Source organism: Bubalus bubalis, chromosome 5, assembly GCF_019923935.1.
Source record: "Bubalus bubalis isolate 160015118507 breed Murrah chromosome 5, NDDB_SH_1, whole genome shotgun sequence".
Lineage (NCBI taxonomy): Eukaryota > Metazoa > Chordata > Mammalia > Artiodactyla > Bovidae > Bubalus > Bubalus bubalis.
The window spans coordinates 98,830,632-98,856,084 of record NC_059161.1 but is presented as its reverse complement, the minus strand read 5'-3'; the positions used below and the strand labels follow the sequence as shown (position 1 = coordinate 98,856,084).

The window sequence follows — 25,453 nt, the reverse complement described above, 5'->3', positions numbered from 1 at the left end:
GTCCAAGGCCTCTTTAATGTGTCAGTTCTCCAGAGGCTGAAGACAGAAATCAAGAATAGCTTCCTACTGCTACTGCTAAGTCGCTTCAGTTGTGTCCGACTCTATGTGACCCCATAGATGGCAGCCCACCAGGCTCCACCGTCCCTGGGATTCTCCAGGCAAGAACACTGGAGTGGGTTGCCATTGCCTTCTCCAATTCACATCCTTGGCAAATAGCTATAACAATTGTTTGGGGAAAATTGATGCACTTGCAAACTTACTTTCTAGATAGTAAGAGAACAGTTCATCTATTCTGGGGTGATAAAAACTTTCAACCTTCATCAACAGTTACAGACAATTCTTAGCTTTCTATGTGCTACAAAGTTTAAAATAAACTAAATTTGCAAACACATCATGCTAAATACATCAAATTATTTAATTTTTTATTATGACAATTGACATATATTAAGTGAAAGAAATGACAGAAGTATTATAATAAAACATTTTGAAAGAAAAAAGTTACACAATTAGGCCAGTAGCCATAAAATAGCTTTTAGGCCTATTTTATAACACCAAGAGTTCTGATCAGACTGTAGTGAGACAATGAACATTTCATTAACAAAAATATTGGCACGAGCCACAACATATTTTGGTTGTCACTTACAAGGAATATTGTATTCAAACAACTATGCACTGCAATTCTAACACACTAGGTGTTCATACACTGCAGTTAACCCCTGAAGCTTTAAGCTACCAGGAATTCCCGTATTTTCTATGCACAAAATTTACTTCGTGCGTTATTGGAATCACACTTCCAGTTTTCACGTTTTTCCCCCCCTTACACATGCAGTATGTCTTATGTGGCAGAGAGCATGCCAGCTTCTGTTTAGCTAATACCACATTCCTTATTACCTCAAGAGTTTTATGTTAATCTTGGAGTCTGCTTTAGCGCTCATCTCCTAGAAACAAAATAAAGCATTTTGAGAACGTATCTAGGAATATTTTTTATGCATAGGAAAATAAAGCATTTCATATAAGCATGTCTGAAAACCCAAGAGGCATTTTGATCAAACACTCCCTGGATCCTAGCTATTAGTTTAAAATGGGAATCTAACATATACCATCTACAAATTCTTATCTGGGATTTATATTCTTTGCCTGGAAATTCATGATTCCCAAGCTTCATTTCTGAATAGACGAGGATAGCAAAGAAACTGACATTCCACAGTAACTGGAAATAGATAAAGGTAACTTAGGTAGAAGTTATGAATTTAATTCTTTACAAGAATACACTTGTGCTACAAAAGTGAGAAATCAGAATGGTACATTATCAGATGGCAAAAAGCACTGGTGTTTAAACAGAGGTGTCAATATAACCTATCAAAAATGTGCCATGTAAAAGACTGCTATAATTAGCAGTTCTATAAGATTTCAAAGTATTTATCAAAAAAGAAGGGAATTTGAATTTGAATCTGATATCCCTTCCTGCCATGCCTCCAGCAGACAACTATTCCTGTGGAATTAAGTCTACTGAATTGAGTCTACAAGAACCAAATCGAACAATTCTAGTTTTTACTTCTTTTACAGATTGAAAAGAAACAAAGCTGTGTTCCACTCCCAATCCCCCCATCCCAACACAGGGTACACCCTTTCAAGGTGTATAAAAAACCCCAGCAGGTTTGGGCAAGCTACAATTCAGATACCATAATCAAGACATTACTTTCATAATAGAACACAACACCAGACCAACAGTGAGAAAACCCTAGTTAAGCATCACGAAAATCACACACTTTAAGAAAATATCATTAACTGCCAAATTTGAGCTATAATAGCTGTTCTAAAATTGAAAATCCATTTACACTAAAATAAACTAAATCTATGTATGGATGTCTAAATATGTGTGTGTGTGTGTAATTTTCATGCAATGATCTTAAAGCTTTGGAGACAGGTTATTAGCCTAATTTCCAGGCTTGTCCATATAGCAGTATTGACATGCACCAACTCTGCTAAAGGGCAGAATGAAAAAGACCATGGCACAAAATTTTAAACAATTTTAGGTTTAATTACATAATGTACCTGTAGATGTTCTAGCATAAACACAATTGTAAAAATCTACATCCTATTTTAGGGTATTTTCCACCTCCCATCCCTTAAAAGCTGTACAGTTATAAAAATGTGACTCTCAAGCAAAATAAACTTTTTTTTTCTTTTGCAACATACAAAATAAGTTAAATGATTCAGAAGGTTTTGAGCCATTAAGTCTCCCAATAACTGTGTTCTTGGCCATCCAATAAACGTGACATGCAGATAGCTCCTGGTCTAAGACCAGAACTCAATAAATACACGTCAAACAAAACTCGAAACATTTAAATTAGATTTCTTTAGAAACTGATGAAAGTCAAGAAAATATATAGTTAGGGCTAACAATTCCATTCTTAACTTACATCATCCAGTGGCAAAATGAACAAGGCAGGTCACTCAGTCCTTAGTGCATTTTCTAGCTTGTACCGGTTTGGCAAAAAAAAACAAAACAAATGTAGTTCCTTTAAAAATGTTTTTTTTTTCTCATTCACAATGTCTAAGGAGATTAATTAATTTCTCTTTGTCTAATAATTGTTATGCCCTCTGATATAACTTATGCATAGGATAGACATCTTAGTTATTAAAATAAAAATCTTTATTAACTGAAATCACTACAATGTGCCAGAATTGGGTTTTCAGTATTTCCCAGAGTGAAATGGTATAAATATAAAATGAAAAAAAAATTGACATGAGCAAAATGAAAAAAAATTCACTAATGGAAATCATATTCTAATCAATTTCTGAGAGGGTTTACATGAATTTTTAAGTGTTGAGTGTACTGTCTAGAGTAGTTACATACCAAGTACACTACATTTTGGCTTATAATGACTGCTTGATTGCTGGGGAATGACTATCTTCATATATGTTACATAGTTACTTAGCAATTCTTGGCACTCAAAAAAGTGTTAATGATAATTTGAATGAAATATTTTGAAGACAAATTATTAATTATACATACAACAACTCAGTTTAAATACATTGATAATAAAAGTTCTTGTCTTTCAGGATTGGTATAAAACAATGAAGTAAATCAGCAGTTAGCTTGCCACTTCCAAGGTAGGATTATAGGTACACACTGGGAATGGTGGATAAAATAGGAATGGATTTTATTCTAAGGAGGTTTAATAACAGATATTAAACAGAGGACTAAGTAGATACAGAAGGTATGCAGTCTTGGCAGTCTTGCTTCTTGGGAGAACCAGGATGTTAAACCAAGAAGAGGAACTTCACTATTTTTCTCTAGGCTTTCTGTAATTAAATTATGTTCATAATCTCACATCAGTTACAATTATGTCTTTTTTCTTGAGTCAAATAACTTCAAAGCGTTCATTTTTATTTCTTCTAACATCTAAGATATGTATATACATATTAATTTATATATATATACATACATATATATGTTCATTCCATTTTAAAAAGATCTGGGTTTTTGAATACTTGTCCTGTATCTGTGAGGCAATGCCATGAATCAGGGACCTTGTTCACTGTTGGTGAAGGGCAGAGTTCACAACTTTTTCTGAATATTAAACCTGTAGATTCAATCAGATTCAATTATACGGTAGGACTAGAGAATGGCTAACACCTCTTATCCCCACAAACATAGGCTCAAAAGGAATTCTTTGTGACGGAGAAAATTCCATCAACCCCACTTAAAAATAGCTAACATTTCCCCTCTTTTTAAACTCTAAGCAGGCCTACATTTTTCTTTATATATGTTCTTTGTGTATCATGGGATGGGTTCCATCAATCGAAAAGTAAAAACTGGAGTTTGTAATGTCCTGTTAATTTGTTTAAAAATCTTTTTACCAACAACTTCTTTTGCATTTGAAGTCCTTGATTCTTTGGTAGGTCATTTTGAAAAAAATCACACATGAATTTATTCTAAATGAAACTCCTTTTTATTCTTGGAATCTGTAGCCTTTGACCAACTGGAAAAAGATGTGCCAAGGAAATCCATCCTTAATAAATCAGGTATATTCTTGAAAATATCTCTGCCATCATTCTTTAGTACTGTGCCAACAATAGAAAATGTTTACACAAATCACTATTTCATCAGCACATGTCTACAAAACAAAAACATATTATTTTCAGTCTGAGTTTTCATAAATTTTAATTCAAAGTTTCTGCTTTGTGAAAATTTGGCTAGTTTTCAAACCTTTACAGAAACCAAACTAAATATTGTGAGTACTAAACTACATCTCTCCTTAATACATTTGCTATAGTGGAGTTTGATATTGGGAGTCTGATTTATACTTCCAAAAAGGGGTTTTAGAGTATTAAAGGGTTCTATTATTACACAGCAGCTACTGAGAGCCTAAATCCATGGTCAGTACTCTAACTACAAGAATCCAAGATGTTCTAAACTCTAGATGAATTGCTGCTTTCCTGTACAGCAGTCCTAATGTCTGAATTAAGACCGTTCGTTCCTAATGACTGAATTATGTCTTTGGATATAGAACATTCTCTTTTTCCTATATTTTGTTTTTAACTTCTTCAAAACATGTTCAGAGCTGGTATTTCAGCAAACACAAGACTCTTTGAGGGACTGAATCTAAACACCAAGCAGCAGAATTGTTTGTGAACTGTTCAACATTTCATCAGCCATAATTAACCTATCTGCATGATAATTTGTAACTATCAGGTGCTTGGATTGTACTCTTTGTAGATGAAGCAAAGTTAACTGGTTTAATCAGAATATAAAGGGAATTCAAAAGGAAACACTCACTATTGAGTTCACAAACACTTAATTCAAGTTTGGTAAATAATAGGCAGCAAAAGTGGCATCATAACCCATGTCAGTGAGACATTTGCTAAATGGAATACTCAGTCTTTACGAAGATAAAAATTAACCTTTTGCTCTCTATGGCAGAAGGGTAAAAAGAACTTATTTCACATTAGGCATCCTGTAAAATAAATAATCTACCCATTTAATACTTCTTGTCATTTGCTTAACTGAAGAGAACAGGTTGAAGCAGAAGCTTGTGTGTCCGGAGGTAGAGAGAGGGATTTTCTACACCTTAGTGGCTTTACCCCGTTGCAGGACTAAAATGGTAGCAGAAGACGGGGGGCAGGATAGGCCACCTGCACGTTCTAACCACTTACCATGCATTAATAGGAATCCTTCTATTGCCTCCTGTTTTATGTAGTTAAAAGGCTCACATTCTTAACTGACTTTCAAATAAATGGGACAAACCTAGACAGAAAGCAGGCCTGGTAAGTGAATGTGGCTCCTTACATAGCCCTGCTTACTATCTGGGAATATAAGTCCTTCACTCCCTTCTGGTGGAATATTGTCTCAAAATAAAAATCACAACTTGCTTGGAACCACATGCTACTGGTGCATCCTATTTTTAGGCTGCTTTCATTATTTTATTTTTTATACAGATACATATACACTGCTAGAATCAAAGCAAAAATATTAATGGGCAGGTACTACAGAACTAAGGTGAAACAAAACAAACAAACAGGAACCAACAAGTGAAAAACAACAGCTATAAACTTTCAAGGCCAAAAGCTAAGATTTAAGGGCAACACCTGTGAGGGGAGGAAAAGAAAGAGTATGAAGTTTCTAGAGGTATCTATAATGCAAGTCTAATGCCAGCTTTTTAATAATAAAAAAGAGAAGTGCTTTATTATTCACTGACTAGCACATAGAATGCTTAATTTGGGAAGAAAAATTAATGAAGTTCCTTGGGCCAGCAGCAGATATGGTGTGTCCATTGCCGGCAACAGACACAACACTGAAACAGAAAACCCAATCCCAGGGCAAAAGTATTCACAGAAGTAATGGCTGAAGGTTTCAGAGTTTGACAGGCAAGGTTTAATCACAAGTGCTACACTCTGTACAACGTTATTTATGGCTCTGCCTGAAATTTTACAGCTGAAACAGAAACTAAGACAAAGTTCATATTTTAGTGTCAATTACATGTTAGATATTTAGTTAGTTACAAACCCCTATTTTCTTGAAACAAAGGGCCTATCTTTCTTTAAAATGTTGAGATGTTTGAAATGGATATATCTATTAAGTATATTGGTGGTTTTCAATCAACTCTATGTTGGTCATGTGACTATTAATGAATTTTAATAGAAGTCTAATGGCCAATGGCCAAAACTACATTCAAACCCTGCTAATATATCCAGGCAGATAGGAAATTCTAACACACACACACATACACACACTCACACATGCACGCGCGCGCGCACACACACACACACACATGCTAAAATTCAAACTAAAAACCTCCCAAAGGAACTGCTTTGTTTGTAGACTTCAATTTGAAGTAGATACTAAGGGCAAGAATAGACCAGTTAAAATTCACCTGAAAATCCTTTCCCCTTCTTCAAATGTGCTAAAATACTGCAGTCAGCTTAGCATCCATATCTTCATGTATGTTATGTATAGGTGTATTTCTTTGAAAATGATAATTCAGATATTTAAATATTAAGTGGCCAGAAAACAAGAGTTACATTATCTGCAAAGTTTACAGTCCACTCAGGCCTTAAGAAAGACCACACTCTTTTCACTAATAACTCTCCATGATGGCATATTAAAGGCCACGTCATCACCACTGCATAAAGCTGTTAAAAAAAATTTGCTATTAGCACAACCTGGTTGTCAAAGCTTCATTATACATTTTACTATACAAATGCTTTTCAGATGATTTTTTTCTAAAACAAGAAACTCCGCTATAACAGAAACTTAGGTTACAGTTTTTTATGATGGTATTTTTTTATCCGTCTCTTCTTTTTTAAGTGTGGTTATCTCCAATAGTAAACAAGTTGATTTCATGAATGCTGTTACTAAAATGACTTATGTATGATGTTATCTACAATTCTTAAATTGCAACAATACGGACTTGAACTTTTAAACAGTCTGTTAATCATCATCTATGCCATGAATGTTTAAATATAATATATATTTAATATGAAAAAGCTAAAAGCACAAGTGCTTTCTCCCACCCCTAATTCTGTTTTGGGTCCTCACAGATTTGGAATGCATTCTTATCCACCCTTTTCACAAAGTCAGGAGAGCTCAGGAAATATAAAGTCAAAAATATACAAATCTTTGTTGTTATAATAAGATTTTTTTTTCCCCATGACTGAAATTACCAAGGACCATGAACTTGGAAAAAGAAAATCAAAAGGAATTTACAGCAATTATTTATCTTCAAAGTTCAAAACTGGTCACTTCACAGAAAGACTTCAGGGTCTGTTGAAATTTTTCTTCTAAAAAGTCATTCTGTAGTGGAGTTTTCTAGGAAAAATAAAACAGCTTTTAATAACTGGCCCGCTGGTGTGAGAGCTACCGTGGAATAAATTAGCACAAAAATGGAAAAAAGTCTTATAACTGTTCACTGTTACAGACATAATCAACAAGGTCAGTCACTCTTAAAAGCTCATCTTCGTCCTCTTCTGGGGCCCCTGCCTCCTGCCCACCACTTGTCCCATTGGGGGCCAGGCTTGCACTGGCTGTGCTGCTGTCCTTGGGGGTCTGAGGCTTCTCAGCTGGCTTGCCAATCAAGTTTTCAATGGCTTTGCCAGGACTCTGTCCATTGGTGGAAGGTAGGTCCACTAAGCTATAGTCCAACGGGCTCCCCACCTTGCCTACATTTTCAAAGTCCTCCTCCTCGTCACTGTCTATCCGATAGGGCTTTTTGGTGCTGTCTTGTTCTGAGGGCAGGACCCTGGGCTGGCGGTCATGGGCAGGTTGATCTGCATCTCCATGAGCATTGTCACAACTCTCCTCTTCATCTGTCTCGATCCGGTGAAGCCGCTTTCGGGATGGTTTACCTTCTTCTTCCTCCTCATCTGCTTCGGAATACTCATCTGTGCTTCGACCCCGTTTTCGAACTGACCGCTTTGATTCTTTAGCTAGCTCATCATCTTCAGAGTTCTTGGACATATAGCTCTCTAGAATAAACAGCACATTTAAGCCATTGGCACGGTTAACCATTAATAGATATAAGTAATCCTCTTCTTCCTCCCATGTTCATCCCATGTCCTACTTTCAGACTTGCTTGTACATAAATATTTCCCTTCAATAACTGGCCTCATTTCTCTCTTTTCTCATTCTCACAGCAATGCCCAATATGATTCACAGTATACTTTATGGTTTTAGGAAAGGGCAAAATCCTTAATTAAATAAAGACAGGTTGGTCACAAACTAAGAAACCCCTTCCCACTAACTCTCAAATTAGAGAATTGTGTAAACATACTGAAAAGAAAAAATTAAAACTAAGCACTGCATCTGAAGTACTGCACTCTCTTTTCATGTTATTAAATGTCCTTGGTAGCCCTTAAACTTTTTCATTTTATCTATACTTGATCTCACCTGGTCTCATGGCTTTGCATACCACCCATTTGATGGCGACTCTCACATTTGTTTTAGGCAACCAATCCCTAAATTCCAGGCTCATGTATCAAACTGCCTATTCAACATCTATGCTTGGATTTCTGAACAGGCAGAACCAAGCTCCGACACTTCCTCCTCAACCTTGCACAATTCTGGTCTCTACCACTTAGTTATTGGTAACTCCTTTCTTCTAATCACTCAGCCATCCTTGATTCCTTTCTTTTTCCCATCTAATCCAACAGTAAATTCTGTGGGCTGTATTCAAATATATCCATAATTTGACTGCTTTTCACCCCTTTACTGCTATTGCTCTAGTCTCACCCACCATCATCTCTCACCTGGCCTATTTTAATGACCCCCCCCAACCAGACTCCTAGATTCCCTCCTATACCCTTTAATTTACTCATAACATAGATACCATACTAAAATGTAAGTCAGATAATATCACTCCTTTGTGCAAAATCCTCCAATTATTTCTCATTTCACACATAATAAAGTCCAAAGTCTATACAATGGCCTACTGCATTATCTAACTATCCAATATGGTACTAAACAGAGCAAGACTCTATGGTCCTTGCCCCCCCTTGTCTTCTGCTTGCATTTCCACAGACTAAATTCTGTGGAAAACTTTAGTCAAAGAATAAGTTTTATCAGAGAAATGAGAAAATGCAGAAACAAAGAAAAACAGTCAAAGGAGATCAAATAATAATAAAGTAGTCATTAAGCATAGTCAAGGACCTTTAGTTACTTCTCAAGGGCTACAGATAACATTCTGAGCCTTATCCTGTGAGCTGTCTTACAGATACTGAAACCCCAGGTGAGGAAGTTAACTACATGATGACCAGACTAGTTGTGACATGAGCTGCTACAATCCCAAGAACTGGCTTCAAAGAAACAGGAATAAACCAACCCTGGAACTAAAGATTAACTGTACATAAAACAACCAAGAGGATGCTGGTCAGACGACTGATGACCACATTGAGTTGACTGTGCTGCTTCTGCATGCAGCCCCTTCCCTCAGCCTATAAAAGCTCTCATGCCCTGCTTGTCAGGAGGGGAGTCAGCCTTTGAACAGATGTCCACCCTTCCCATCCCTCACCAACCCCTTCCACCTCTCACCAGTGCCTGGCATCTAAAATAAAGCAAACTTTCCTTTCCACCAACCTGGCCTATTTATTGGCTTTTGTGTGGTGAGCACCCAGACCCCACCTTTGGGTAACAGTCCCCACTCACCACAGGTGGGAATCAACTCTTTTTTTAGGTCTTTACTCAAATGCTGATTTCTGAGGGAGGCATTCCCTTGGTACTCTATCTGAGATTCCAACTACTCCCCCAACCTTCCCTTTCTACTTTTCTCCACAGCACTTATCTCCACCTAATATATCTATTTATTTGTCATGGTTATTTATTGTCTCTCTTCCCCCAACAAAAATAAGAGTTACATGAGGAAGCTGTATTTTGGTTATTCTTTTCACTATTCTATTCCCAGTGCCTAGGACAGTGATAGTTCATTAAGTATTTGTTTTTAATAGCGGAATTAATGAATTTATATTTCTCTTTAATAACACAAGAAGAGATACACATTCACCCAGATGTTTACCTCCCTTCTTTAATCTCCCATACCCAAACATTTTTTTCCCTTACTGTCCTGGCATGAGCTCAAACTTAACTGACAATGATCTATGAAAGCAAATAATCTTCAATACAGATCATAAACAATGGAGAAGTAAATATATAAAAAAGATATAGGGGAAGGTGAAGGTTAGAATCATTTAAAATGAGAAGAACTCTAGAATAAACTACAAAGACTAAATGGACATCACAAATTCATATTTTAGAACTTGTAATTCTGGAATCGTGCACAGCTAACGCTATTAAGAAATAAAAGTTCACTGACTAAAGGTCGCTGTCACAGTGAAGAGAGACAGCAGGCACTCTTGGCTTGCAACTGTTCAGCTATTCAGGGCACAGGAGGTTATTTCAAAATGAGGGCCATAAATTATCAAGAAGCAAAAGAAATCTTGTTAACAGATCACAATTTTCTGACACTCTTCTAGTTTCAATGAAGAATTTAATTATTACAATTAAGAACTTAAAAATTATTATCTTATCAAGCATCAGTTATTTAAACTACAGGCTAACCAGGCATAAAATAATGGGTTTTATCTCAAAGATACTATGGGCTATATTAAATTTCTAATAAATGGTACAGAATCATAATCGTGAGTTCACTTTATAATTTGTACTACAGCCTTGTCCAAATGTCCGTACACTGGAGAGCTATTCCTTACCTTCACTGTCTGAGCTAGAGAGCCTACGCTTGTGAACTCGTCTGATTTCTTTACCACGTCGTAAACTCTTCTGGGAACCATCACTTTCTGAATCTTCCTTGTAGTTAATTTGTCTCTTCTGGTTCCTTCTAGACCTTCTTCGCCGAGTTTCTACAAAATCATCGCTAAAGTCATCACTAAAGTCACTTTCTGTTTAAAAAAAAAAGGGGGTGGGTAGAAAGGAAAAAGAAGTACAAATTTTAATTTTCAATTCCACCAAAAAGAAATGTTAGTTTAGCTTATAAAAATATAAAGCTATTACACAGAGTTCAGTCATAACTTTTAAATGAACAGTAACTTTTATAAATCTCTAATTTTCTTCTTAATAATATGAGTACATCTCGGGGAGTTTTAATGCCGAAGCTCACAAATGTATCCTACTAGCAGTCAACCTCAAGGTTAAAAAATGTTTTATTGGGAATTCCCTGGCAGTCCAGTGGCTCTGTGCTCTCACTGCCAAGGGCCTGGGTTCAATCTTTGGTGGGGGAACTAAGATTCCGTGGCACAGCCAAAAAAACAGTTTTTCATAAACCTTATCTCATACAACCTAGAGCTACCCAGTCAGCTGCATGGCTGCCACAACTGTTCTTCTTGGTGGATGGTTACTGTTCTGCCTCATGATAACCTGCTGTTCCTATGAATACAGCTGTATGGCTACATTCATAGCATTACAATGCACTGCAGAGGTTAAACTTTCTAACCACAGAAAACTGATGAGCTTGTTTCAAGTACAGAACTGGGGTTATACGTTTGGCTTTTACCCATGCAGAATTAAAATCTGCTGAATACAACTCACAGAGCTACTTTAACTCTCAAAGCACTGCTAAATAGCACTCTTCTTGTCATGTCATCTCTGATCAATACACCAAAATCAGGATATGGCATTATGGCAGAGTAGTTTTCAGGAAAGCTAACACATTTCACTGAATCATCACATCTAGCTTTGTTCTCTAATGGATTTCAAATACTGAAAAACTGCTAGCCAACAGTTTAAAGGGGTCCCCAGAGGCCAAATCTAGGACAAACTGACTCAAAATAGTGATGGTAGTAAGACCGAAATAAGAATCCATTAAATCCATACTGATACCAAAGAAATAAACATACAGGGCAGAACAGAAAGCTCTTTCTTATAGAATGGCAAGTAATAAATAGGAAGGAAGGAGTTAGAAAATCATCAACAAATGCTAAAACTAGTGGATGCAACATCTGATAAGAACAAGGTATTTAAAGCCTCAAAATATCTTGTATGGATTACTTATTAATTAAAGGGAAAATAACAAAGACTTGGAGGGCATACATTAATTATGTGATATTCTGGCCAAAAATGTATAACGAGAATCTAATCACAAGGAAACATAAAACCAAATGAGTTATATTTTACAAAATAACCAGTGTGTATTCTTAAAAAATGTTGTGGTCAACAAAGACAACATTTCAGGAATATTACAGATAAAAGGAGACCAAGGAGACATGAATAAATGCATAACGTAATCCTGAACTGGATCCTCAACCAGGAAAAAAACGTTTACATAAAGGACAATATTGGGGCACCTGATGATATCTGAATGTGTACTATTGATAAGTTAATGGTATTTTATCAATATAAAAGTTCCCTACTTTGATATTATACTATGGTTATGTAAGAAAATGTTCTTGTTTTCAGCAAATAATCACTGATTAAGGGGCCTGATGTCTCCACTTACTCAAAAGGTTTAGAAAAAAAGATAAACAAAACAAAAAACTCCACAACCTGGCCCGAGTTGGGATATGATACTCCTATCTGTAGCATTTCCTAAGTAAGACGACAGCTACCTATCTGCCAATCCCATGGAGCATCTTATCTGTTGTTTTAGCTGCCGTGCCTCTCTTTAATTAATAGGGATGAGTATAGATATAAATAACACTGATAACTTATAAAAACTAATAAATTACTGATTATGATCTAAATGTTAGAGATAATTAGTGATCTTTCTCTAACAGCTAGACATCTGAGGAAAAATGTTCTCAGATTATTAAAAACGATTCCCCCAAAAAATAAAATAAAATAAAAACAATTCCCAAGAAACACTCTGGAGGTGAAGTCTAGGCATGGAAACACATGGCACCAAAAGGATTCATCACGACTGTAAACGAGTTTGGCATGAAGTTAACACATCCGTCCATATCTGTCTTCTCAGACCTGCTTTATGTGAAAGATTTAATCAGTGGTGAGTTGTAAGAATAGAACACAAAGTTTCATCAGACAGTTTATATTACAACTGACAGAATTTTATTTTAAGAGATTTTAATTCCAGAAGTTACAAGAATTTCCTTAGTGAGCTGTGGATACGAATTATCTTTACCAGAGTCTCTGCTGTTCTCCTCAGACTCTTCCTCCTCGTCATCGTCAGAGCACTTTCTCTTCGGGGTCTTTCTCCGCAAACGCCTGCTTTGCCTCATAGGCCGGGAGGGGTGTCGCCTTAGTCTTCGGCTACAGAAATCAGCGTCGCTGTCATCATTAGATGGTGGGTCTTCTTCACTCTCATCTGGGTTCTCATCAGATACAACAAATTCATCCTGAGATCTATTCAAGAGAAACCGGATGAATTATGACGGTACACTTATAACCATGAACCCATTTTGGAGTTCTGAGTTCAAATTCTAACAAGTCCAGTGAAATTATTAAGCAGTGTTTAATGGAAATATCTAGGTCATTGGATCAATTTCCCTGTTTATAAAATGAAGAGCTGTTTTGCACCCATTTTTTTTTTTTTAGAAGGAGTTATGAAGATCAATTGATGCTCATTTTTGTACATAAATTGCTTTTGCCTCTTGGGAAGTCCCCCATGTGCCTCAAATTCAACATGTCCAAAAATGAACTCATTATTTCCTAGGCTACTCCTTTCTTCTGTTCCCTAGTCTGGTATTTGGTACTATCACCCATCCAGTAATTCAAGGCAGAAACTTGGAATTTATCCCAAAATTCTTTCTCCCTGTTCATTTCTCATATCAATGACTAATTCCTCCTGAGTCTACTTCATAAAGATATCTCAAACCTGGTATCTTTTCTCAGTTCAGGGTCTCATATCCCATCAAAACTACTACAGCAATTCCCCAAAATCTCTTTAATCTATGCTCATTTTACCTCAATAAATCCTACCAATGAATTCCAGGATGAATCTTTCTGAAACATAAACCTCATATTAGTCTGGTATTTAAAACTCTTCAGTGGGTTTCCATCATTCTTATGCAGGACAAACACAAAACTCCATCATCTGGTTCCTTTTTATGCCTTGGCTACATCTCCCGCAGGGCAATCTCTGATGCTACCTTAATTCTTTTTATCCTGACAAACCAGGAGTTTCCTAAATATTCTATGACATTTTATGCCTGGCTGCCCTGGACAGGATTTCTTTGCTTAGAATACTTTTTTCTTTATATTGCTTCTAATTCCAAATTCATCAATCTGCCCAATTTATTCTTTACATTTCAGATAGAGCTTTATTTCCACTCTGAGGCCTTCCTTGACCTCCCTGGATTGATATGGCCCTCTTCTGTACCCTGCCTTATGTTTTAGTAGCAATCATGCAGAAGGACTTTTCTGTAGTTTATATGTTTGTTTCCTCCACTAACAATCTGAGAGGAGAAACTCTGTGGCATTCCTTCCATATATCTGCTCTGTAGAGAAGCTTCCTGACAGTACAGAAGAAAGCTTCTATACTGTAATTCAGTATAGAATTACATGCCCCAACCCAAACCCCTATAGGTCACCAGAAAATAGTTTCTAATTACTTATACCTGCCCATTTCTCACATTTGACTGGGAACCAATGCAAGGTGCATGGGTTCAATCCTTGGTCACGGAACTAAGATCCCATATGGTGCATGGCTTGGTCAAAAAATAAATAAATAATTATTGTCGTTCAGCCGCTCAGTTGTGTCTGACTCCTTGTAACCCCAAACACCCATAAAACTTCGTTTTAATCTAGAAGGAGCCAAAATCAGCATTGTTGAATCTGTTTTAAGTACCCTGAAAACAGACCGTCTACATGCTGAACAAAAGCCCCATCAGGGCCAAGTTTGGTTGGAAGCCCTGTTCAAGCCTCAACCTAGGGAATGGGATCTACCAACAGACCACGCACCCATCACTGATCTTGAATTCATCCTCGCTCTCCTCTTCATCCAGGTTGCTGTCACTGTCCAGATCATTCAGTCGCCGGCGTTTCTTCCGGCGAGCAGCAGCTGCCCTCTGGGGTCGTTTATTTTCTTTTCTTTCTTCATCCAAAATAGTAGAGATGTCTTTTCCACGGTGGCCTGTGATGGTGGAGATATCTTTTCCTCGGCCAACTCCTGAGTCCAGGGGCAGGGATGTAGGGTTGAGGGGAAGAGAGGGAGGGAGAGATAAAGACAACTCTATGTTTATTAAAAGTTTCCCTTTAACATCTACAGATTGTCCTTAGCAGCTTTTTCATTTGATTTATTTATTTTCTTCCTAGAGCTATGCAATTTTCTCACAGCTTTAACCGACAGAGTTTTCAAGAAAGTTTTACATTTGTTTATCCTATTAAATGGAGCTTTCCAGGTGGCTCACTGGCAAAGAATCTTCTTGCCACTGCAGGAGATGCGGGTCTGCTTCCTGAGTCAGGAAGATGTGGAGAAGGACGTAGCAACCCACTCCAGTATTCTTGCCTGGGAAATCCTATGGACAGAGGAGCCTGGCGGGCTACAGTCCATGGGTTCGCAAAGAGTTGGACATGACTGAGCAACTAAGCACAGCACACTTTTAAAACAATTAGTAAGCTCTGAGTCTACACACTGGCCCCATGTCCACAGGTTATTTTCAATTTCAGTCAACATCAGTAGTGATCGTGATACACACTGAGGAGAATGAGAAAAATATGCTTGCTTACTGCTCTTTAATCAGGGCATTTTAATTAATGTACTGGCCAAGTGAGATGAAGAAAAGAGAATGATAAACACATACCTCCTCCATCAGCCTCTTTGATATCATCTTCTATAGCTTCATCAATTGCTTCGTCAAACTCATCAAATCTAAAATACATACAACAATCACATTATAGCCTGTCCTGGCATACGGACTAGAAAAATTGCCTCTAAAATAAAAAAGGCCAGAATATGAAACTGCTCTCTGGTACTTTAGGGCTGTGGAACTTGGATTAGATCACCCCATACTACTGTTAACTTCAATTTCTTTGGTACAATAGAAACCAGTATCTAAGTTGTTGTTATTTTACTTTTAAAGAGTATCTATACCAAACATCAACAAGTATTTTTTAAACAGCCAGATAGTAAACATCCTAGGCTTTGTAGACTATACAGTATTTGTTGTAACTACTCAACTCTGCCACTGTAGTGCAAAATCAGCCACAGACAAAAAGTGAATGAATGTAACTAGTGTTCCAATAAACTTTATTTTTTAGACACTGTGATATGAATTTCACGTGATTTTCAAATACTTTTCTCCTTCTGTTTTCTTTTCTCAACCATTTATAAATATAAAAGCCACTCCTAGGCCATGTGGTATACACAAACCAGTAATGAGCTGGATTGGCCCACAGGTCACAGTTTGCTACCCCAATTATACAAATCATATGACAGAGTAAACTGAACAAACTTAGTATTCCAGAAATAATACTAAGTGTGAGGAATATATTATTGTTGGCTCTTAAATACTATATTTTCATTATTACTGAAATTCTTATACAGACAGTCAAAATTTTAAAACTAGGTTAATGTACTTTTTCTCAAAAGAGGCTTTTTCTTTCACCTAAAGAAAAAAAATACAAGACTAGATGATTCCTAAGATTTTTTTCACATACAAAGCTCCTTTCACTTTAGAACTGAGGTGATGTATACCTGTGGCGGATTCATGCTGATGTATGGAAAATACTGTAAAGTAATTAACCTCCAATTAAAATAAATAAATTTATATTAAAAAAAGATACGGGGACTTAATGAAGACTGGCCTAAGCATAGTAATTACTAGGCTCATGTGGCTATCCATATTTCTAAAATAAAATATGCTGTTCCTCACTAGCCATATTTCAAGTGCTCAACAGTGATATATGGCTACTGATTTCCATACCACACAAGAAAGAGAACCCATAACCACAGTAAACTGGATAGCACTGGATTAAAGTTATCCAGTGATTAACAACACAGATAAGACTAATAAGCAAATACTTTGCCCTCTGGAGTTGAGACATTCATTACAGCTACAGACTTCCTTTCTAGGAAAATATATATACTTATAGAAACAAAAAAACTTTACATATTTCAGAGGAATCACAAGTTTCAGGCTAAGAACTCTTCTTCTACAAAATACTTTTAAATGCAGCACTTTACCTCCAATCTTTTCATATAATGCTATGAAAAACATCCTTGTAGATGTAACTGAGCTTTTTCTTAAGAGGAATTCTGAGAAAGAAAAAAAATTTGTCCATCTATTCATGAGGCTAGAAGAAGAGATACAGATCAAGCCAGATGCAAAGTTAATGGAAAAACGGGAATTTTCCCAAGGACATGATGCAGCTGTAAAATGTCATAATAATCCAGTTCCTCTTATTTTTTTTTTTAAGTAGAAAATTTTTATTACTTTGCCAGGCAAAGGGGGCCACAGTTAATGCCCTCAAAACTGTGTCCCCAACAATCTATTTCTTTGAGCCGCTACTACCTTCTTACTGCGATACTGTGTTTTCTAAATTCAGAGAGTATCAGAACCTTTGAACAAAGGAAACTGTATCAATAAGCAAGAAACTCCCACCCTTGACTAGAGGATCTAAGTCACTTTTAACAAAATAAAAAGTTTTGATTTACATTTCAGACTCAGTTTGCATAAGCTGTTGGACACAACATCCTACATTTTACTTAATCTTCATCGTTTTCAAGGAAAGAGAACCCTGTGTCAACCGTGCAGTCTGCTTTTGCTTTGAGCCTTACTCTTCATTTAAATGTCATCTAAACTCTATCCCTTAATAAACTCCTCTATTAAGAAGAGGTGGCAAGAATACACAGAACAAAAAAGATCTTCACGACCCAGATAACCACAATGCTGTGATCACTCACCTAGAGCCAGATATCCTGGAATGCGAAGTCAAGTGGGCCTTAGGAAGCATCATTACAAATAAAGCTAGTGGAGGTGATGGAATTCCAGTTGAGCTATTTCAAATCCTGAAAGATGATGCTGTGAAAGTGCTGCACTCAATATGTCAGCAAATTTGGAAAAGTCAGTAGTGGCCACAGGACTGGAAAAGGTCAGTGTTCATTCCAATCCCAAAGAAGGCCAATGCCAAAGAATGTTCAAACTACCGCACAACTGCACTCATCTCACACACTAGCAAAGTAATGCTCAAAATTCTCTGAGCCAGGCTTCAACAGTAAGTGAACCGTGAACTTGCAGATGTTCAAGATGGATTTAAAAAAGATAGATCTTTTTCAGTTCTTTTGTGTATTCTTGCCACCTTTTCTTAATATCTTTTGCTTCTGTTAGGTCCATACTGTTTCTGTCCTTTATTGTGGCCATCTTTGCATGAAATGTTCCCTTGGTATCTCTAGTTTTCTTGAAGAGATCTCTAGTCTTTCCCATTGTACTGCTTCTATTTCTTTGCACTGATCACTGAGGAAGGCTTTCTTATCTCTCCTTGCTATTCTTTGGGATTCTGCATTCAGATGGACAATATAGTTCTCCTACAATGCTTATTCTGATTATGTAAATTTGTTCCAACATGACTGATATATTAGGAAATACTTCAAACATAACATGTATTTCATACTAGCTTATACATAATTTTCTTCACGAGAAACACTAGGTAAATACAGAAAACTGCACCAGCTGCATAGGAATACACAAAACAAACACGTCCACATACCTTATAAATATCTACTGGCTACCTAACCTCATTACGTGTGCTATAAGCTACAACCAACCACACCTAGTATTACAACTTTCTGGCTGATTTAAAAACCCTTCATGCCACTATACAATATATTACAAACTGCAACTCTCCTCACAATCACTTCTGCAGACAAGCTTCAGGGCTTTTTCAACATAAAATGTCATTGTTTATTGTAGTATTTATGTTATCTCTTAAGCACTTAACATGTGTCAAATGGTACTGCCATTTTTATAAATATTTTTTAATGTGTCACTAATGAAATTTTTGTTTGCCTCTAACACCATATTTTCCATAATCTCTATGGCTTTTATTGTGAGATTCTGAAACAATGGCAATTTTTAGGAATGTATTAGTTGTGTTGTAGTAGAAGTGACTTTAACACTTGAACTTTCCATTAGGTTTTGACTTCACTAATTATAATAATTTTCTTTAAAAAAAAAGGTACCTTTTCTTTTTCAAAGTCTTTCTTTTTTTAAAAAGAATAAGACAGACACCATTCCCATAACCATTAAGGATTTTACTCTTACTGATCTAATGCATTTTATAAGTTTTAACAGTAACAATAGAAACTACACAAGAGGAGTTCTTTCATGATCACTGACGAAAGTTTATAAACAGGAAGCAAGCTCAAAGTTCTATAAAGTCAATTTTGCTTCTTATCTCAAGTTATTCAAGTTAAAAGACTTTTGTTGTTGTGTAACAATGGTCTAAAATAATTAAAATATCAGTTATGTATTATTTGAGTGAGACAGGGTGGTTTAATGGAGAGAACACTAGATGAACAAACAATTAGAAGATAAGATTTTAGTCCAGGTTTAGCTGCTAATAGAGTGACCATGGAAAAGTCTCTCTGTGGTGTATTTCTGAAGGCAGATGGTAAACCAGATTGCATTAACTGAGTCTTTCAATGGGCACCAATGGAGCACTATGCTAGCTGTAAAAACAGAGGGATGCATAACACAGACATGGTACTTCCCTTCATGTTAACAGTGTAGTGTAGGAGAGCAATATTAATCAAAAAATAAAAATCACAATTGTTACAACTACAGAAGTACTCTCAAGGAGAAGAACCGGTTGCTATAAGGGCATATAATAGAGGGATTTGATTAAGAGAGGGTTGTTATTTAACAAGGTTAAAAAAATAGAAGGGAATTTCAAGGCAGAGTAATCAGTCTGCACAAAGGGACTGAAAGAAGACAATGTGGCTAACTTGAGAGAAAGGGAAAAATGTGGATGAGGTGGAGCTGAAAGGCCAAGAGCAGGGCAGACTGTGCAGTGCCTCTGGGGCTCGTGAAAGGCATCAGTCCTCATCCCCAGAGCTATAGAAACTGGGCAGAGTATGTTAAACAGAAGAGGACAGCATGAACAAATGTACATTTGAAAAAGATGATGTTGGCTGCTCTAAAATTCTGATTCTAAAGTCAGTGAATAAGAAATATATATACAACTTCTAATGATTACTGTAATGGTAAAATCAAGGTTGTTTTAAAAACAGTTTCCACTCTTTCATTTCCACAGATTTCATACCTGTAACTTATACATTTCCGTGTTCTTGTCGACCTCCTTTCAAGCAAGTTTGCTTTGGATTTTTTTGAATCTTTTTTCTTTTCTTCATGATCTTCCGAAAAATCTGGCTCCTGGTTAAAAAATATGATAATAAATATACAGGTTATTATGACAGAACAAAGTTCCTCGGAATTAATAGCTTTCTAAAGTCCATCTAGGCAGCACATGTGAAAGGTTAAAAAAAAAAAAGTGAAACAGTCGCCTCCAAACTGAATAAACAGGGTAACACTCAGTATAGAGATTAAAAATAATACTGGTGGATCAAAGGATGAAAATACTTCTGTATCAAACTTACGCTTTTGTGAGTTTATAGTTACCTCTTTTAAAACAATCATGATGAAGTCTACCTACTAATAACTAAAGTTAACACACATAAAATAAGTCAACAGATATGCTGAATAAATGAAATAATGGATTTAGAAGAAGAAAGGGACATGGTGCTCCAGAAAAATAACTAACCAGACAGATGATTTCCGTGTGTGATTTAATTAAGCCTGGAATGAAACTGCATTTGAAATGAAGAAAATGTCTTCATTTCAAATGAAAACCATGTCACATATATTTTCACTCATGACATACCTTTCTTAATTACTAATTAGATTAATAAATGCAAAACAATGATATCCTTTCAAAGAAACCAAACTATAAGAACACAAATTGGAGTTTCTGATTACCCCCAAAAGTAGGAAATAAAAAACCAAATATCCCTGAACCATTTTTTAGTCACTTTACATAAACAGCACATAAAGAAGCTAAAAACAAATTACCCAATTTAGGGTAAAAAATCAGAACATAAACCCCATAGGGGTGAGCTGTAAACTTGGTTCGGATGCAATGTTACATTTTGGGGCTATCTGTACACACATAATTTCAATCATAAGGGAAATGGGTGATTTTTTGAAAGTGCTAAATTTCATTTTTAGTAAAAGTGGTATATTATATGTTTAAAACCATCCATATAACAAAGTGAGTTAAATTTTAGAACACTTTTGGCAGTTTCCTCTCTAAAAATACTATAAACCAGAAACTTACTTGTGGAGGAATGATGTTTTCAATACTAATACCCACATACACCAAGCGTTCTTTCCTTTAAAAAAAAATGACAAAAGAAATAAAAATGTAGCTTTGGAACATACTAATGCAATTATTTTTAATAGCATATAGGTAATTCCTCTGAATAGTCTAACTGGCTTAAAGGACTCCCTAGAGATATGAAATGTAAAACTTGCTTCTTTAAACTTCATTTTACTTCATATTATACTGTATTCTTGCATTTCATGTTAATGTGGCTTGTCAAAATTATTTAGAATACAAGTTTGTTTGACATAAACTATGAATCTGGACTATTTCGAAAGGTTGTTTTCAAAGTTTTCTATCAAACTACCCTGTACACAGTTGACAGAGGGATATTAATAAATCCTGTGTTAGTGAAAAAAAAAAAAGCATACAAACTGAGATTTGCTAAAAATAAAACTTATGAAAACATTACTAACATAGGTAATACTAAAATTACAACCGCACGGTAACAGCAGAAGCCAGGTCATGAACATATTAGTTAATATCTATGAAACTTATAGTATTGGTATCTGTGGCAGGCACAAAACTTTCTAAAGGTATGAAAATCTCAGCTACAGAAGTGATTGATACCAGGCAATAAACCTTGAAAATGAAATAAACAAGGAAATTTGATGAAAAGAGCCATGCTGTGACTCACTGATGAAGTGATTAGATGAAATGCCAACTCTGATAGGACAAACTGTATCTCTGTTATGCTGGAAGTTCTCAGCAATACTGTATGTGAAAGACTCTAAACCCATTCACTTCTTGTTTGCAGAGAAGAAAAGCAGCAACATAGTTTATACATCTCTGCACTACACAGGATGCTTAACAAAAAACTTATCTTCAGAGCCAGTTGAGACTTTTCCAGGAAATGTGGATTTATGAACACTAAAGATACTTCCAGAGTTTCCCTTCAAAGAAACCTTTGTTGATTTTAATTCAAAAACTTTTACACCAAAAATTGCTGTATACAACAGTAGTTTTCTCTGGTTTTCCGACAGTTGATTCCACTCACCAAGGACAACTGAGCTCTTGCATACACATGCCACTGTATGTTCCAATAAACAGAAATATAATAGTAACCACTCTTCTTCCATTTGTGATGTCCTACATAGGACATTAATGATCTAGTTAATCAGAGATACCAAAGGAACATTTCATGCAAAGATGGGCTCGATAAAGGACAGAAATGGTATGGACCTAACAGAACCAGAAGATATTAAGAAGAGATGGCAAGAATACACAGAAGAACTGTACAAAAAAGATCTTCACGACCCAGATAATCACAATGGTGTGATCACTGACCTAGAGCCAGACATCCTGGAATGTGAAGTCAAGTGGGCTTTAGAAAGCATCACTACGAACAAAGCTAGTGGAGGTGATGGAATTCCAGTGGAGCTATTCCAAATCCTGAAAGATGATGCTGTGAAAGTGCTGCACTCAATATGCCAGCAAATTGGGAAAACTCAGCAGTGGCCACAGGACTGGAAAAGGTCAGTTTTCATTCCAATCCCAAAGAAAGGCAATGCCAAAGAATGCTCAAACTACCGCACAATTGCACTCATCTCACATGCTAGTAAAGTAATGCTCAAAATTCTCCAAGCCAGGCTTCAGCAATATGTGAACCGTGAACTTCCTGATGTTCAAGCTGGTTTTAGAAAAGGCAGAGGAACCAGAGATCAAATTGCCAACATCCGCTGGATCATGGAAAAAGCAAGAGAGTTCCAGAAAAACATCTATTTCTGCTTTATTGACTATGCCAAAGCCTTTGACTGTGTGGATCACAATAAACTGGAAAATTCTGAAAGAGATGGGAATACCAGACCACCTGATCTGCCTCTTGGGAAATTTGTATGCAGGTCAGGAAGCAGCAGTTAGAACTGGACATGGAACAACAGACTGGTTCCAAATAGGAAAAGGAGTACGTCAAGGCTGTATATTGTCACCCTGTTTATTTAACTTTTATATGCAGAGTACATCATGAGAAAGGCTGGACTGGAAGAAACACAAGCTGGAATCAAGATTGCCAGGAGAAATATCAATAACCTCAGATATGCAGATGACACCACCCTTATGGCAGAAAGTGAAGAGGAACTAAAAAGCCTCTCGATGAAAGTGAAAGTGGAGAATGAAAAAGTTGGCTTAAAGCTCAACATTCAGAAAACGAAGATCATGGCATCCGGTCCCATCACTTCATGGGACATAGATGGGGAAATAGTGGAAACAGTGTCAGACTTTATTTTTCTGGGCTCCAAAATCACTACAGATGGTGACTGCAGCCATGAAATTAAAAGACGCTTACTCCTTGGAAGGAAAGTTATCACCAACCTAGATAGCATATTCAAAAGCAGAGACATTAGTTTGCCAACAAAGGTTCATCTAGTCAAGGCTATGGTTTTTCCTGTGGTCATGTATGGATGTGAGAGTTGGACTGTGAAGAAGGCTGAGCGCCGAAGAATTGATGCCTTTGAACTGTGGTGTTGGAGAAAACTCTTGAGAGTCCCTTGGACTGCAAGGAGATCCAACCAGTCCATTCTGAAGGAGATCAGCCCTGGGATTTCTTTGGAAGGAATGATGCTAAAGCTGAAACTCCAGCACTTTGGCCACCTCATGTGAAGAGCTGACTCATTGGAAAAGACTCTGATGCTGGGAGGGATTGGGGGCAGGAGGAGAAGGGGACGACAGAGGATGAGATGGCTGGATGGCATCACTGACTCGATGGACGTGAGTCTCAGTGAACTCCGGGAGTTGGTGATGGACAGGGAGGCCTGGCGTGCTGAGATTCATGGGGTCGCAAAGAGTCGGACACGACTGAGCGACTGATCTGATCTGATCTGTGTAGGTTCTTTAGAACACAGCCTTTACTGCCCTATAAACTCTGGGCCCTACTAACAAGAATTTTATAGTCTTTTTAGAGACAGGTTATAAAGCTGTTAGGCTTCCCAAGTGGTGCCAGTGGTAAAGAACCCTGCCAAAGCAGGACATGCCTGAGACAAACATTCAATCCCTGGGTCTGAAAGATCCCCTGGAGGACAGCATGGCAATTCCCTCCAGGATTCTTGCCTGGAGAATCCCATTGGACAGAGAAGCCCAGCGGGCTATAGTTCAAAGGGTAGCAAAAATTGGACACAATGAAAGGACTTAGCACACATGTATGAAGTTATTAAATAAAAACTGGCATATAAAAATAATAAAATTATTTTAATCAAAACCTGTTTTTTAAAAAACAGTACAGTTAATGAACTAAAAACCAGGAAAGGAAGAACAGTACTAGGTGAAATTAACAGGGAGGGCTACATGGATAAGTCAAAACTTCAGCTGTTATTAAAAATGTCTGACGTATCTAACCAAGTTTGTTGTGATATCAATTTCCTCTTTTGTACTGCAAAAGCTTTATTTTCACTTGACCATTATTTCTCTTCTCAACTCAACGGAAAAAACATATAGTCATGTTGCAGGTTAGGTCATGATTTATGTCAGACTTGGAAATCCAAAGGTAAATAAGACATGGTTCTTGCCCTCCCAATTACTTAACAACTGACTGTACTCCATATGAACAGGTATAATGGAACTGTGAAAAAAGAACAGATTTTTGTCTGAAGAGCTGAGAAATTTGGAAAGACCTTAAATAGGTGGTAATATTAATATCTGGGTAAGATCTTAAAGTTAAGAATGATTTCTCCTCAAAGCATTTTCTTGCTTAGTAACCTTATGGAAAGTTACATCTTCCATTCCATCTCACCAAATAGTTCAATGATCATATTGGGCTCAGACCTTACTATTATCACATGCCTTCTAAGATTTCAATTTCAAGGAACCTGTTTTCTGGTTTCTACTGACTCAGTTTCCAGCTGACTCCCTCTAGTACACTGATTTTGACAATTCCCTGACTCCAGTGGAACCTCTATCCACTGACCCTACTCTCTATTCACTGTTTGGCACTCCCTTTGTATCCTTACTTTCCCCCTTACCTCACTTAGACTTTATGCTCCATCATTATAAATACTCCTTTGCACACACTTTCAAATTCCTTGTCTTTTTTCTCCTTCCCTCTGTTACATTACCTCGAAAATGCCAACCCTGATTAAACCCAACTCTGTGCTAGCAAAGCACTAGTAACAGTACTCTGGAAGCACAGAGCTATTTGAATTCCCAATAATTTCTGGCACCGAGTCCTGGAAGGGACGTTTA

General features: G+C 36.7%; 1 protein-coding gene across 2 annotated transcripts in view; it reads right to left on the bottom strand.

The window, feature by feature from the left end:
• Positions 1-405: 405 nt before the first annotated feature.
• The window catches only part of RSF1 (remodeling and spacing factor 1), a 154,122-nt gene continuing 129,074 nt past the window's right edge, over positions 406-25,453 (bottom strand). For both annotated transcript variants that reach the window (XM_006077385.3, XM_044943447.1), the window contains 7 exons: positions 21,236-21,290; positions 20,165-20,274; positions 15,706-15,773; positions 14,864-15,071; positions 13,086-13,306; positions 10,705-10,893; positions 406-7,971 (listed from right to left, as the gene is read on the bottom strand). In XM_006077385.3, coding sequence (XP_006077447.3) covers positions 7,403-7,971; positions 10,705-10,893; positions 13,086-13,306; positions 14,864-15,071; positions 15,706-15,773; positions 20,165-20,274; positions 21,236-21,290 — 1,420 coding nt within the window. In that variant the 3' untranslated portion in view covers positions 406-7,402. The remainder of the gene's footprint in view (positions 7,972-10,704; positions 10,894-13,085; positions 13,307-14,863; positions 15,072-15,705; positions 15,774-20,164; positions 20,275-21,235; positions 21,291-25,453) is intronic.